General features: G+C 38.0%; 1 protein-coding gene across 1 annotated transcript in view; it reads left to right on the forward strand.

Moving 5' to 3' along the window:
• LOC126327137 (esterase FE4-like) overlaps positions 1-15,282 on the forward strand; it is a 406,577-nt gene that overhangs the window by 337,729 nt on the left and 53,566 nt on the right. Inside the window, exon 7 of the mRNA XM_049995826.1 lies at positions 10,302-10,467. Within this exon, the coding sequence (XP_049851783.1) occupies positions 10,302-10,467 (166 nt within the window). The remainder of the gene's footprint in view (positions 1-10,301; positions 10,468-15,282) is intronic.

Genomic DNA, 15,282 nt, shown 5'->3' on the forward strand with positions numbered 1-15,282 from the left:
ATACTTATTTACTAAAAACCATCCTCCAAATCTTCTGTCCAATCATGACAAGTCATTGTAGTTCAACTTTGTTCTCAACAGCTGTTATACATACTGTTCTGAAGTATAAGTCAGCCAGACACTCTTCCATTTTCTTCAACAACCTCGATTGCAGCCACATGAAATCAACAGTAATATATTGTCTTGAGCTGGTAGTCATTTCATGTGAAGTGGAAAGGGGGATGAGTCTGATTCCATTCAACCGCATTTTCTAGGGTGCATGCTGTTCCTCAACCATAGCTGAACTTGAAGAATACTTGGTAGGAGTAGAGGCATGCTGCATTGGTAGTGAGTGACAAACAAGACTATATGACAGCATTGCTTTCATGACCCACAAGTACATTAACATTGAAATCTGGTATTAAAAGTGTCATCACCAGGACCTTTTCCTGTTTTTGTTTTAATACAAAGGATGAATTTTTCTCTTCCTTTTGCAATGGCCTAAGGAGAAGAAGTTGGAGCATTTAATATTCGGGAATATTATGAGAGTGCAAGGACTGGTTGGAAAGCCTTCAGCTTCCCTTTACAAAACATGACTGAAGTACTTTTTGCAACAACTTACTGCAAGAAGAGATAAGATTGAGTCCTTGTATTTGTGGATGAGGGAGAAGTTATGGTTAACTTTAAGACCTCATTCTGTCTTTATCTCCCTTCATCATGATGTCTTTGTATCTGAAGCAAAGGTATAAGTAGCTAAGAAGACCATTATCTTGACTAACAGTAACTGGTACTTGCTGACACATACAGGACTGTTTAAGTCCCTAGTGATGCAGGACACCTCTTGCGGCAGCAAGCTTGAGGTGCCAGATGCTTCACAGATTTCTATACAGGATGTATCACAGTTAGTAATCGCCGCTTAAGATCCCAGGTTGAGAGAGGTGTCAGAGGCAGCCAAGTGCATAATTTGTAGGCAGTACATGTCACAATCTGTAGTGAAAACTGATACAGGTGAAAGTGTCTGAGGGGAAAGTGGGGACGGGAAAACATCAAATATTAAGTAGCTCGTATGGAAAAATTTTCTCTAACCAACTCTGAACATGTATCAAAATTTCCAAACTTTCACCACTTTTGATGTCTCTCCTTCCAACAAATATTTACTGCAAATAAAAGAGGTGGTAGGGTCGCGCATTATTCTTCTCTCAGTCCACAGAAAAGAAAAAAGAGTAAGAGTAAGAGGAAACTCCAAATAACACAACAAATTGAATTGTCCTACATACCTTTAATATGTTCAAAGCATAAATACAACTAAACTGGACAAGTGTTGGGAAAAAGAGCAGTGACAGTGGTAGGGAAGTAGTGAGAGAATGAGAAGGGTAAACTGCCATTTTCATACTTATACACCAGTCCTGATATCAACACTACAGAATGCACAAGAAATTTCGTCAAATTGAATGAATACTGAATATTTCCATATACTTAATTTCTCTTTTCATTTATGTAACTGACTGAGCAACAAAAGCTGCACAAATTATGCATTAAAAAAAACTGTTCCAACTTTAATATATTCATAAATATCCATTTACCTTAAAATATGCACAAAACTTTTTCTGTGTAGACTCTTTTGAAGAATATTTGTTGTAATTACAGTTCTCTTTTAAAAAGTGAACCATTTTGTGTAAAAAGAAAAAAAAGAAAGAAAAAGAAAAAGAAGAAGAAAAGGAGGACGTGCCCTCCCTAGGAGGAGGAACATTTCTGTTTCTTACTACTAAACCCCATAAGGATATTTTCCCAAAGTTTCAGTTATTTCTGCAAATTTCAATGTAGTGCATAATCCGGATATTGTCCTTCTTCATTAACATTTGTTCCACCTTACTGATCTTCTCTCGTGTGTCTCTTCTTCATCAGTCAAGTTCCTTAGGATTTCTCTAGTCAGACTGTCAGGTCCCCTGTTAAATACAGTTTCTACTGGCTCATATCCTGTAGAATCATGTGGCACATTGATTACTTCCTCGAAATTGCCTATTAACTGACTCCATTGGCAATACATCTGACACTTGCAGTTTACCTCCTTCATAACAGATTCTGCAGAATTGAATGTCGATCTACAGTGTGAAATAGACACTGGTTCTACATCATGTCTTTTTAAAATCCTTGTTTGTTTCTTCCATGTAAATTGGCTTGTGTTTTCATTTATGCCCAAAGCTTTTTAGTGGAGTAAGATGAACTTGCATTGCTCCTCCTATTGACGTAGATAAAGGTCGGAAGCTACTATCTCTTTAAGCACTTTTGGCAATGCAGGGGACTTAAAGTATTTACATTAATAATAAAAGTCTTGGTTTTATGGCAAATTTCACATGATCTTCATGAATTTCATATCCTCTTTGGACAGATCTAGTCCTTTCACGCACTTCTTGGCTCCAAAGCATCCACAGCTAAAATACATGTGTCATGTGAGATTAAATATGGCATGTTCTGGTATGCACAATTTCCATTGTGCTTTGTCTGTATTCATTCTTCAGTACAATACCTCTTCATGCACTAGATAACGTATCAAGATTTTCTCTACTCCCATACTTTCTTTTCAGCAATAACAGACATTAGTCAGCATTTTGTTCTTGGCATATGTTTTCAGTATTCTGCAGGCTTTTCCTTCATGAGTATGCCTTTGATGAGTAGTAACAAGTCTCCTGAAGTTGGCAGTTGTGTGTGCAAGGGCATGTTGGGCATCAAATTCTGTTCTTCTTGTATATATTTCACTTCAAAATTGAATTCTTGCAGAGCTAAATTCCATACCCCTAACATCTCAGTACATAGTTTACTTCTTAACAGTAATTACAAAGCCTGATGGTCAGTTAACAATATAGATTCCCAGCCAGGAACATAATAGCAGAATTTCAACATTGGGAAACTACACACTGCCTCAGATTTCTCCTTATTTACTATTACACCATCTGGTGTAATTATATGCCTCAAAAAATTTTTTCTTCCCTATAAAACTCTGATTTTAATTTAGCACCTAAGGTTTCAAATTTCTGAAAAATTTTCTTTAGTGTTGATTGTTGTATTTTGTGCCCATAATCAGGCATACATTTGATCTCTACTATGTTCTCTCATGTTGCTCAACATCTTCCCAAGTCCCTCTGTGTAAGAAGATAAACCCTAATTATATCATGTGTTTTCATGGTGATAATCTTGCCTTCTATCATTTTCTCCATCAATGTTTTCTCTTGTCTTCCACGGTGTCTCCTTTCTTTCACTCTGCACAGACATTTGTCATGTCTGCTTTATAATTTCAATTATTGTACCAGTCAGGTTACTGCAAACATTACGTAACAGGTGTTACACCACCCAGCACACAGTGTGGCTTTCTTCGTAAGGCACTTCCAGATGCTAATTTCTCTCCAATTCTTAAAAAAACTGAGAACTATTAATCACATCTCCAGCTGAATGGATGGTTGGAAATCAGATTTAAAATCTCATTTTGTTTGCTTTCAGATAAGTATTTTGGCAGGAAAATTGTTTCAGATTCCGTGTACAATGAACTTTCCTTTTTTAACCACATTACCCAATTACAAACTTCATTGTCCATCTGATTTATGATGTAAGCCATTTTGGTCACACCATTCCACACTTTTGGCAGTAAATCACAGAACTGACATATGAAAGCAACTGGGTGTGATTTGAAAATTGGATGTAACTTACTGGATTTGCAGCTATTTACAGTTTCCAGTGTATTTATCCAGTGTATTTATCTTTCTTTTTTTGTCTTCTGCCTGTAGAACTATTTCTTCCTGCTTTTTAGTAATTATGTACTTCCATCACACTCAGTTTTCTACCATGGTCTTCTATGTCTTATACTACTTTACTTAAATGTGTATTACATTTTCCTTCAGTTTTATTAACCTTTTCCTGTATGTGTGTGCTTTTCATTTCCTGCACCTGTCTGAGCTCCATAATTACCATTTGTAACTATTGTTCCAAATTTGTGATTAACATCTCTTGAATTTCTTTAAACAGTTTAAGTTCTAGTACAGGTTTTACTGACTCTCTATTAATTCTTCCAGAGTTTTGTCTTAACCTTCCTTTGTCAAGCTGGACTGCGCCATTACATGCTACTGACTGCTACTGGAGATGATTTATGTTCAGTTTTAGTGCTTCTCTCTAGTTTTTGCCATTTTTGTGTCTGTGGCACTTAAGTTTTACTCATCCTTATTTCTGTTGTTAGTTCCATGTGTATTGATTCTTGCTTAGTCACATTCTAAAAACTTGAATCTTTGAACCCTGCAACATCATATTCTCCCTCATTACCAAAACAAGCTCCCACAACACTATTTAGTGGTATATGCCCCCATGAACCATGGACCTTGCCGTTGGTGGGGAGGCTTGCGTGCCTCAGCGATACAGATGGCCGTACCGTAGGTGCAACCACAACGGAGGGGTATCTGTTGAGAGGCCAGACAAACGTGTGGTTCCTGAAGAGGGGCAGCAGCCTTTTCAGTAGTTGCAGGGGCAACAGTCTGGATGATTGACTGATCTGGCCTTGCAACATTAACCAAAACGGCCTTGCTGTGCTGGTACTGCGAACGGCTGAAAGCAAGGGGAAACTACAGCCGTAATTTTTCCCGAGGACATGCAGCTTTACTGTATGATTAAATGATGATGGCATCCTCTTGGGTAAAATATTCCGGAGGTAAAATAGTCCCCCATTCGGATCTCCGGGCGGGGACTACTCAGGAGGATGTCGTTATCAGGAGAAAGAAAACTGGCGTTCTACGGATCGGAGCGTGGAATGTCAGATCCCTTAATCGGGCAGGTAGGTTAGAAAATTTAAAAAGGGAAATGGATAGGTTAAAGTTAGATATAGTGGGAATTAGTGAAGTTCGGTGGCAGGAGGAACAAGACTTCTGGTCAGGTGACTACAGGGTTATAAACACAAAATCAAATAGGGGTAATGCAGGAGTAGGTTTAATTATGAATAGGAAAATAGGAATGCGGGTAAGCTACTACAAACAGCAAAGTGAACGCATTATTGTGGCCAAGATAGATACGAAGCCCACACCTACTACAGTAGTACAAGTTTATATGCCAACTAGCTCTGCAGATGATGAAGAAATTGAAGAAATGTATGATGAAATAAAAGAAATTATTCAGATAGTGAAGGGAGACGAAAATTTAATAGTAATGGGTGACTGGAATTCGAGTGTAGGAAAAGGGAGAGAAGGAAACATAGTAGGTGAATATGGATTGGGGCTAAGAAATGAAAGAGGAAGCCGCCTAGTAGAATTTTGCACAGAGCACAACTTAATCATAGCTAACACTTGGTTTAAGAATCATGAAAGAAGGTTGTATACGTGGAAGAACCCTGGAGATACTAAAAGGTATCAGATAGATTATATAATGGTAAGACAGAGATTTAGGAACCAGGTTTTAAGTTGTAAGACATTTCCAGGGGCAGATGTGGACTCTGACCACAATCTATTGGTTATGACCTGTAGATTAAAACTGAAGAAACTGCAAAAATGTGAGAAATTAAAGAGATGGGACCTGGATAAACTGAAAGAACCAGAGGTTGTACAGAGTTTCAGAGAGAGCATAAGGGAACAATTGACAGGAATAGGGGAAAGAAATACAGTAGAAGAAGAATGGGTAGCTCTGAGGAATGTAGTAGTGAAGGCAGCAGAGGATAAAGTAGGTACAAAGACGAGGGCTGCTAGAAATCCTTGGGTAACAGAAGAAATATTGAATTTAATTGATGAAAGGAGAAAATATAAAAATGCAGTAAATGAAGCAGGCAAAAAGGAATACAAACGTCTCAAAAATGAGATCGACAGGAAGTGCAAAATGGCTAAACAGGGATGGCTAGAGGACAAATGTAAGGATGTAGAAGCTTATCTCACTAGGGGTAAGATAGATACTGCCTACAGGAAAATTAAAGAGACCTTTGGAGAGAAGAGAACCACGTGTATGAATATCAAGAGCTCAGATGGCAGCCCAGTTCTAAGCAAAGAAGGGAAGGCAGAAAGGTGGAAGGAGTATATAGAAGGTTTATACAAGGGCGATGTACTTGAGGACAATATTATGGAAATAGAAGAGGATGTAGATGAAGACGAAATGGGAGATACAATATTGCGTGAAGAGTTTGACAGAGCACTGAAAGACCTGAGTCGAAACAAGGCCCCCGGAGTAGACAACATCCCATTAGAACTACTGACGGCCTTGGGAGAGCCAGTCATGACAAAACTCCCAAAGAAAGCAGGTGCTGACAGATGTGAAAATTACCGAACTATCAGTTTAATAAGCCACGGCTGCAAAATACTAACGCGAATTCTTTACAGACGAATGGAAAAACTGGTAGATGCAGACCTCGGGGAGGATCAGTTTGGATTCCGTCGAAATGTTGGAACACGTGAGGCAATACTGACCTTACGACTTATCTTAGAAGAAAGATTAAGAAAAGGCAAACCTACGTTTCTAGCATTTGTAGACTTAGAGAAAGCTTTTGACAATGTTGACTGGAATACTCTTTTTCAAATTCTAAAGGTGGCAGGGGTAAAATACAGGGAGCGAAAGGCTATTTATAATTTGTACAGAAACCAGATGGCAGTTATAAGAGTCGAGGGGCATGAAAGGGAAGCAGTGGTTGGGAAAGGAGTGAGACAGGGTTGTAGCCTCTCCCCAATGTTATTCAATCTGTATATTGAGCAAGCAGTAAAGGAAACAAAAGAAAAATTTGGAGTAGGTATTAAAATTCATGGAGACGAAGTAAAAACTTTGAGGTTCGCCGATGACATTGTAATTCTGTCAGAGACGGCAAAGGACTTGGAAGAGCAGTTGAACGGAATGGACAGTGTCTTGAAAGGAGGATATAAGATGAACATTAACAAAAGCAAAACGAGGATAATGGAATGTAGTCAAATTAAATCGGGTGATGCTGAGGGAATTAGATTAGGAAATGAGACACTTAAAGTAGTAAAGGAGTTTTGCTATTTAGGAAGTAAAATAACTGATGATGGTCGAAGTAGAGAGGATATAAAATGTAGACTGGCAATGGCAAGGAAAGCGTTTCTGAAGAAGAGAAATTTGTTAACATCAAATATAGATTTATGTATCAGGAAGTCGTTTCTGAAAGTATTTGTTTGGAGTGTAGCCATGTATGGAAGTGAAACATGGACGATAACTAGTTTGGACAAGAAGAGAATAGAAGCTTTTGAAATGTGGTGCTACAGAAGAATACTGAAGATAAGGTGGATAGATCACGTAACTAATGAGGAGGTATTGAATAGGATTGGGGAGAAGAGAAGTTTGTGGCACAACTTGACTAGAAGAAGGGATCAGTTGTTAGGACATGTTTTGAGGCATCAAGGGATCACAAATTTAGCATTGGAGGGCAGCGTGGAGGGTAAAAATCGTAGAGGGAGACCGAGAGATCAGTACACTAAGCAGATTCAGAAGGATGTAGGTTGCAGTAGGTACTGGGAGATGAAGCAGCTTGCACAGGATAGAGTAGCATGGAGAGCTGCATCAAACCAGTCTCAGGACTGAAGACAACAACAACAACAACATGCTCTTTTACTGATGACATTTTAACAACCAAGAAACACAGTCCTAACTGTCTTTCACTACATAGATTTTGTTACGGTACATACTAAATGGTTCAAAAGTTTCACATGCAGCAGCAAAGTCAAACTATGTGCAGTTGGCATTTATGTGACACTTCCATTTCTTTCTTCAACTGTTGGTTGTTGTGTAGTGATGTGGTGCTCAAACAGGACCACTCCCTGTGCATTGTCACATTGATTACCTCAAACTGCACTAATTCAACATGCCACAGATTGTTGTTTCACACATGATTCTTTTGGTAATGGCACATTTGCTTACTCTCTTTGCTTATGGACTCATTACTTTATTGTTCCTTACTGTTTCTTATTATTGCATTCTGGAGTTCACTGTTTCAACTGTTCTTCACCAAAAAGCATGTCCTTTCATGGTAATCCAACTTGTGACCTCTCCCTTAGCAGCTGTTCCATTAATTTACAGCAATCAGACATGGATGGGGATTTGGTTAACCGACAAAAAATGCTTTGTTGCAAAATAATTTTGATCATATTGCCTAAAGTGAAAATGTGTCTCTTTACTTTATGAATATTCAAGTTCATCCAATTTAGATGGAAGAATGTTGTTATGAAAGGGTAACTGTACAGAGCATTTTACTTGTTTATTGACCTTTTGTATATAAGCCCAGCTATGCTTGTATTGACAGTTAAATTTATTCCAGTTTCACAACAAAGTTTGTCATTGCTGTATCACTTTTCTGAATTGATATTTCACATTATAACTGTCCATGGTATTCCTTTCTGTAACTTGTCAAATAATAATGTGTTGTGCCAATGGAAGCTACTAAGAATAACGGTACCACTTCGTCCATTGATTTCATAAGTAATTACATGCACCTTCTGAAAATAAACCACATCATTACTCACTATCACCCTGCCAGTCAACATAATACTTGCAGTCTCATAACTTATCACTTTAGCCAACTGTTCAGATAATTCTGGTACTAAGCAACTCCATGCAACGATTCTACAAAAAACCCAAATGACAACTCTCCCTTTGTATACTGGGGTGCATAACTGCTAATGCTTGGACATTGTTGAATATAACAGCAAGGCAATGCTCCTTCCATAAAAGGCACCTTCAGCTCTGAAAGTTCCAAAGAACCAGCAAAGTGTAAGGGGTATGATTTACATCATACTACTGCTGATGTAGTACCCCTTACACGATGTTCTGTGAAGTTGTTTACATATTTTCAAATGGTGTCTATGAAAATGCAAAGTTATACTGCCTTGTAATGCAAGATTTTGCTTATGGTTGAAGCATAACATTGTGATATCAAACTGAATGCTAGCACAGTGATTCTGACAGCCTTTCATGGACTCAACAGGAAGAGCTTTACAGAACTGGTGATGTCCCAGTCATCATTGCAACTGAACAAGGAAAAGATTCTCCATTCCTGAAGGCAACAAGGGCTTTAGAGAAGGAAGAAGCTGTTAAAGGAGAATTTCTCAAGTTGACAAATGGCAATAAATGCATAACAGCATGCAGAGTCTACCTCATCTGCTATGTTGTCTCCAAGTATATTGTACGGTTTCTTGAAGAAGATATAATTTTGAATCATGGAGCTCCACTTGTAATCATCCCATTTTTCATGACCAAACAAGCATTGTTTTCAGTGGGATAGTATTTTAAATATGCAAACATTTTGATTAACATTATACTCATTTAAGTTATGATGACAATGTGTGTCAGTAACTAGACCTATGATACAGAGTTAGCTCATATTCTTCTCATCTACATTGTTATAAGCTGAGCATCCTGTGGGTGGAAGGACTGATGAGTATGCAGTCTTGTCTCATAAAACAAGCTTCAATAGAAACAGCTTTAAGATTTCAAGAACTGGAGAATACTATACTACAAATCACTCAAGTAGGGGGTCACAAATACATGTACATTAAAAAAGGAATCTTGCCAAGGTAAGACTGAGTTATTTCTTGCTGATCAGAAATTAATGATTCGTGATGTTATTCAGATCTTCCTAGGTTGGTTGTCAATGAATTTGTTGCCTGTCTGTGTTGTTCATATTCTCAGTGTGACAATTGCTGTTACAGTGGCTCTATATTGTGAGAAATAATTTTGTAGATTTTTTTTTAGATTGGAATTACATGTACAGGACTGATGTAATAGTGCAGAAATGCTTTTGAACACACTTTAACAAATGACCACAATGTAGTAACTGCAGAACACATGTTGCTGGAGATACTGAAGAAGATCCAAGTCGCATAAGTAAAAGGAGAGAGTTAGAGAAAGAAACAAAATGGAGAGACAATTAAACCCTGAAATATGCAGCATTTATTCTATAAGACTTGCTTATTGCAACTCGTCTACCAGTTGAGACCACCAGACAAGACAAAATATGGTGCTTTTTGCACTAATATGCAGAATCTTTTACAGGAGGGTGGATTCACTAATGCTCTACATGAGTCGTTAGACAAAGAATCATGAAGCTTTATTAGCATCATGGGTACTGAGCATCCACATGTTATTGCAGAAAATGAGAGAGACTCACAAAAAGTGACTGTATTTTGCACAGCAAGTAGGTACAAATTGTATGGGGCCTTTCTCTGCATACCTTGGATGTTAACAGAACTGTTCATTCCTCAAATAGAGGAAAATCTTATTAACTTTGTCTTTCAGTGGGATGGTACAACTGCCCCTTCTCCAATTACATACTTAAAACTGAAATAATATTTTATTTTTTATCCCAGGAACAAATGGGAGCTTTGACAGTGGCATTTGTTCCATGTGTTGAGAAGGAACACTCAGGCGCTTTCTTGACAGAAGAACCATTGGTACTGATGACTCAAGGACGTTTTCACAGAGTTCCAGTTATTGTGGGTGGAACCTCCGGAGAAGGGATTGCCATGCTTGCACGTGAGTTCATATTCTTACAGTTTAGATATACATAGTTAACATATGAAAGTCTAAGTACTGTCAATGAATAAAACTCAAGTATGTTACATAGTTTCACGTCAAAACATTGGATACAATATACAATTAAATTTACACCAAGGCCCTTAAAAACTGGTTCATCAATGTTACACTTGATCTGTCACATAAGAGGATTGAGTTTTGTCACAAATACATCAAATTTGAATTAATGCAACCTCAGTGTTTGGTTTTATTACCTTTATTGTTTCATAAACCTCCAAAAGGATATTACAAGTTAATTTGAAGACAAAAATTTTTCGCACCATGCTGAATGAATTAAAAATTAATTAATATTAAAATCTTCATAGGTTCAGGTTAAAAGATCTGTCATTCTAATTCATTTTATCAGGTAATGTATATAACAGAAACATAAATGTGGTTGGTGGTTTATTATCTAGAGCAAAATTATTTTGTTTAAGTTGGCTTACTGGACACATAAAAAGATTACATTTATCCAAATTAATACTAGTAAATTTTGCCAAGTAAGGTGATTGATGAAGATATAACTTCCATTAAGTATTTATCTATTACACCTTTTATGTGATACATTCCATTTTTTAATTTATTTATTTAGCGTATGGCATTTAAGTACATTTCAGTATTGGATCACATTATTCTACATTACATAAAATTACATATATTCACAGACAAACATCTAGTCCTTGTATATATTTGATGGATTTTTGGGATGCCACAAGGAATTCTTCAAAGTCCCCACTGAATGCTCTAGCACTGTGTACTTCTCTGATGTGTTGGATGGTCTGCTTAGGAGCGCTGCAGTCACATGCTGGCGAAGACAGCAGTCCCCATTTGAAGAGTGAGTCAGCATATCTTTCATGTGCAGTTCTTAATCAGTTCAGAGATGACCAGATCTTGAGGGGCTGATCAAATGACAGTACCTGAGAAAATAAGAAACATATGCAGTCTAAGACAAGCATGTCTGCAAATTCAGTGTTTCCAAGCAAGATATCATTTCAGTCATACTGGAGAAAACTATCACGTGGGTTGAAGAAGGCGTTCCGAGTGGCCACTGTGCACCCTAAGTGATTGATGTACACATTATATTATGGAACATTGCACTCATTCAGATTCAGTAGAGTGCACTAGATGAGGGTATATTTTTTGAGGAATGATGTCAGCAACCTCCAACACAACCATCGGCAGAGATACTGAGAACATCCCTGTATATGTTCCCATGAGGCATCAATGCAAAATGAGCCACAATCTATCAGTGGAGATTACTGACTACTGCCTTATTGGCTCTCACAGTTCATCAATGCCTTCCCTATTTCATTTATGTATAAGTCTATCCAGTTAAACTGTATGAGTGCCAAACCTATCTTTTTAGTCTTCTACTCTGAGAATACATGAAAGATTCAGACATTATAATAAGACATTTAAGATCCATGGGTTGCCAGTCATATGCACTCTAGCGAATTTTTATGACTGCAGTGGTCTGTTGTGCAATGTGACCTACAAAAATGTTCATGTACTCTCTGGGTAAAAGACTAAAGAGTTTATGCTTGGCAGCCAGAGAACTTATCCAACTGAATAGCCTCCTACAATCCATGGACTGAAGAAGACACTGCTGAAATGTGAGAGCTCACAAGGCAGTAGCCAATAATGTCCACCAATAGATTGGGGCTAAATTTACATTGATGCCTCAAGGACATATTCCTAAGGGTATATTCGGTATCCCCCCAGATGCTTGTGTTGGAGATTGCAGACACTATTCCTCAAAAGAGATGCTCTCATCTGTAAGCAGTATGGGTAATAGGAATTCTATATTGCAATCAGTAAACCACACCAAAACTGTTACAGCAGAGAAAAGCTCATCCATTATAATCCTTCTAAGTGTTTTTAGTCGGTATAGGTAGAAACAGTTCTTGGAGGATGTTCCACACTGTCACCTTGCTTAATATGTTCTGATAGGTCACCTGCCAGGTGCTGCTATGAGGGTGTTTCTCCATACTATCAGGTGACTAGTGTATCATCAGTTACTGCACATTTTGGAATCTCATTCAAATATGTAGTTCTGATAAATGGTCTCTAACATGGAAATGAATATTTGCTAAACATATGCTCATTAGATCTTATTTGTTACTTATTCTCTGAACGGCCTTTTTCTACTTTGGTCCCATTGTTCAAAGTCACTCTGCATAGGAAATTCTGTATTTTCTCATTTGGGCAACGTGTAGTGTACTATTGATGTTTAACGAATTTTTTTTTTTTTAATTTTCTGAGGAAGATGATGGTGATAGAACACTGTCTTTAATTAGCCATTCAAAAGTATTACTTGCACAGGCATACAACACATGGTTCATCATCAGCTAAAATAAAGATCAGATGTCATTTAAAGTCTCAGCTGCCTTCTTGGCAGGATAAAAAAGAAAGATACTGATATTTGACATGCAGGAATACGTGCACCACAAATACAGCAACAGGTTGATACTTTTTTTAAAAATGTAACAGACACCATTTCCTAATTGCAGCTTATATTTCCTCACTTAATCATCTTCTTTCCAGTGACACATGACCTTCTGATTCAACAGTCAGATTATATCTCACTGAAGAATAGTGCTTTCCTAATCTATACATGCCTAACAGACACCCTTTGCTCATACACTGAGGTGACAAAAGTCATGGAATACCTCCTAATATCACATCCAAACTCCTTTTGCCTGGCATAGTGCAGCAGCTCAACATGGCATGCACTTAACAAAATGTTGGAAGTCCACTGCACAAATATTGAGCCATGCTGTTTCTACAGCTTTCCATAATTGCAAAAGTGTTGCTGATGTGAACAGTTGCGGCCCAGTGACAATTCAATCATTGTTTGGGAACATGAAGTCCATTAATGGCTGCAAATGGACTCCAAGCAACTGAACATAACCATTTCCAGTCAATGATCAGTTCAGATGGACCAGAGGACCCAGTCCATTCCATGAAAACACAGCGCACACTATTATGGAGCCACCAGCAGCTTTCACAGTGCCTTGTTGATAACGTGGGCCTCTGAGTTTGTGGAACCTGTGCCACACTCAAACCTTACCATCACCTCTTACCAACTGAAACTGGGTCTCATTTGATTAGGCCATCTAGGGTCCAACAGATATGATCACAAGCTCAGGAGAGACCAGTGAAGGCAATGTCACACTGTTAGCAAAGACACTCACATTGGGCATCTGCTGCTATAGCTCATTAATGCCAAATTTCGCCATAATGTCCTAATGGATACATTTGTTATGCATCCCACATTGATTTCTGCAGTTGTTTCAAGCAATGTTGCTTGCCTGTTAGCACTGACAACCCTACACAAACACCACTGCTCTCAGTCGTTATGTGAAGCCCATTGGCCACTGCATTGTTCATTGTGAGAGAGAATGCCTGAAATCTGGTATTCTTGGTATGCTGTTGACCCTGTGTAGCTTGGAATACTGAATTCCCTAATTATTTTCAAAATGGAATTTCCTTTGCATCCAGCTCAAACTATCATTCTGCATTCAAAGTCTGTTAATTCCCATTGTGCAGCCACAATCACACTAGACACCTTTTCACATGAACTACCTGAGTACAAATGACAGCTCTACCAATGCACTGCCATTTTACACCTTGAGTATGCATCTTTATATGTGCATATCACTAATCTGTGACATTAATCACCTCAGTGTATATCACGTGGCCCATTTCCTTCTGTTTCAGTGCACTTTAATACACAGTAATTTGAGACTGCCTTCATTAACATTCTTATTTATTTATTTTTTTAAAGAGAAAGATCAACTAGTATGTTTCATGTCATTTCAGTCCCATATCTAAACAAATGAAAAAAATATAGATTTGATACTAATATCAGTCATTTCTCCTTGTTTTTACATTTTAACATGTCACCTTCTTCTCATTCATCTCTACACTCCTACCAGTGCTAGGGGTACCTTGTTTCTTTCCCCCTCCCCATCCTCTACTATATTTTCTGGAAAGTAAGTATCATTTTTAACAAGATGGTTGAAACTGCTGCAGACACTTGAACATACATATAACCAGCTTCCCACCCAAACAAACAGAGGTGCTGGGGTCAAATATCATAAGGGCTATCAACATCCAGTGCAACAAACCTAAAAACTGGGGATTTCCCACTAATATAGTTTGATTTTTACATGTCACTTTCTCTCTCTCTCTCTCTCTCTCTCTCTCTCTCTCTCTCTCTCTCTCTCACGCACACACACACACACACACACACACACACACACACACACACACACACACACACACACTTTCTCTCTTTCTCTCTCTCACTCATTCACTTTCAGAGATGTTGCTGAAAAGTTCATCCATTTACATCAATGCATAAATGCCATCTCATTGCTAATGATGTCTAACATGCTCAAAACAAATAGCTTTAATGGAGGAGCAACTAGTTCTTCTGGGGTTCCTCTCAATGTCTTATACAAGGTTTGTCTGGAAAATACATATAAAAGTTGAATAATAACTTTATTTTACAATTATTCAGGTATTACAATATGGTCTCCTTCAAAGTACCCGCCCTGAGATGCGATACACTTCTGCCAACGCTGTTTCCACTGTTGATAACATTGCTGAAAGTCTTCAGTTGTGATGTTGTTCAGTTGCCGTGTTGTTTCCACCTTTATGGCTTCCACATCTCCCAAGTGCTGCCCTCGAAGCACATTTTGCATTTTGGGAACATGAAAACGTCACACATGGCAAAATTGTGTGAATAAGGCAGGTGGTCTGACACAGTGA

This window comes from Schistocerca gregaria, chromosome 2, assembly GCF_023897955.1.
Source record: "Schistocerca gregaria isolate iqSchGreg1 chromosome 2, iqSchGreg1.2, whole genome shotgun sequence".
NCBI lineage: Eukaryota > Metazoa > Arthropoda > Insecta > Orthoptera > Acrididae > Schistocerca > Schistocerca gregaria.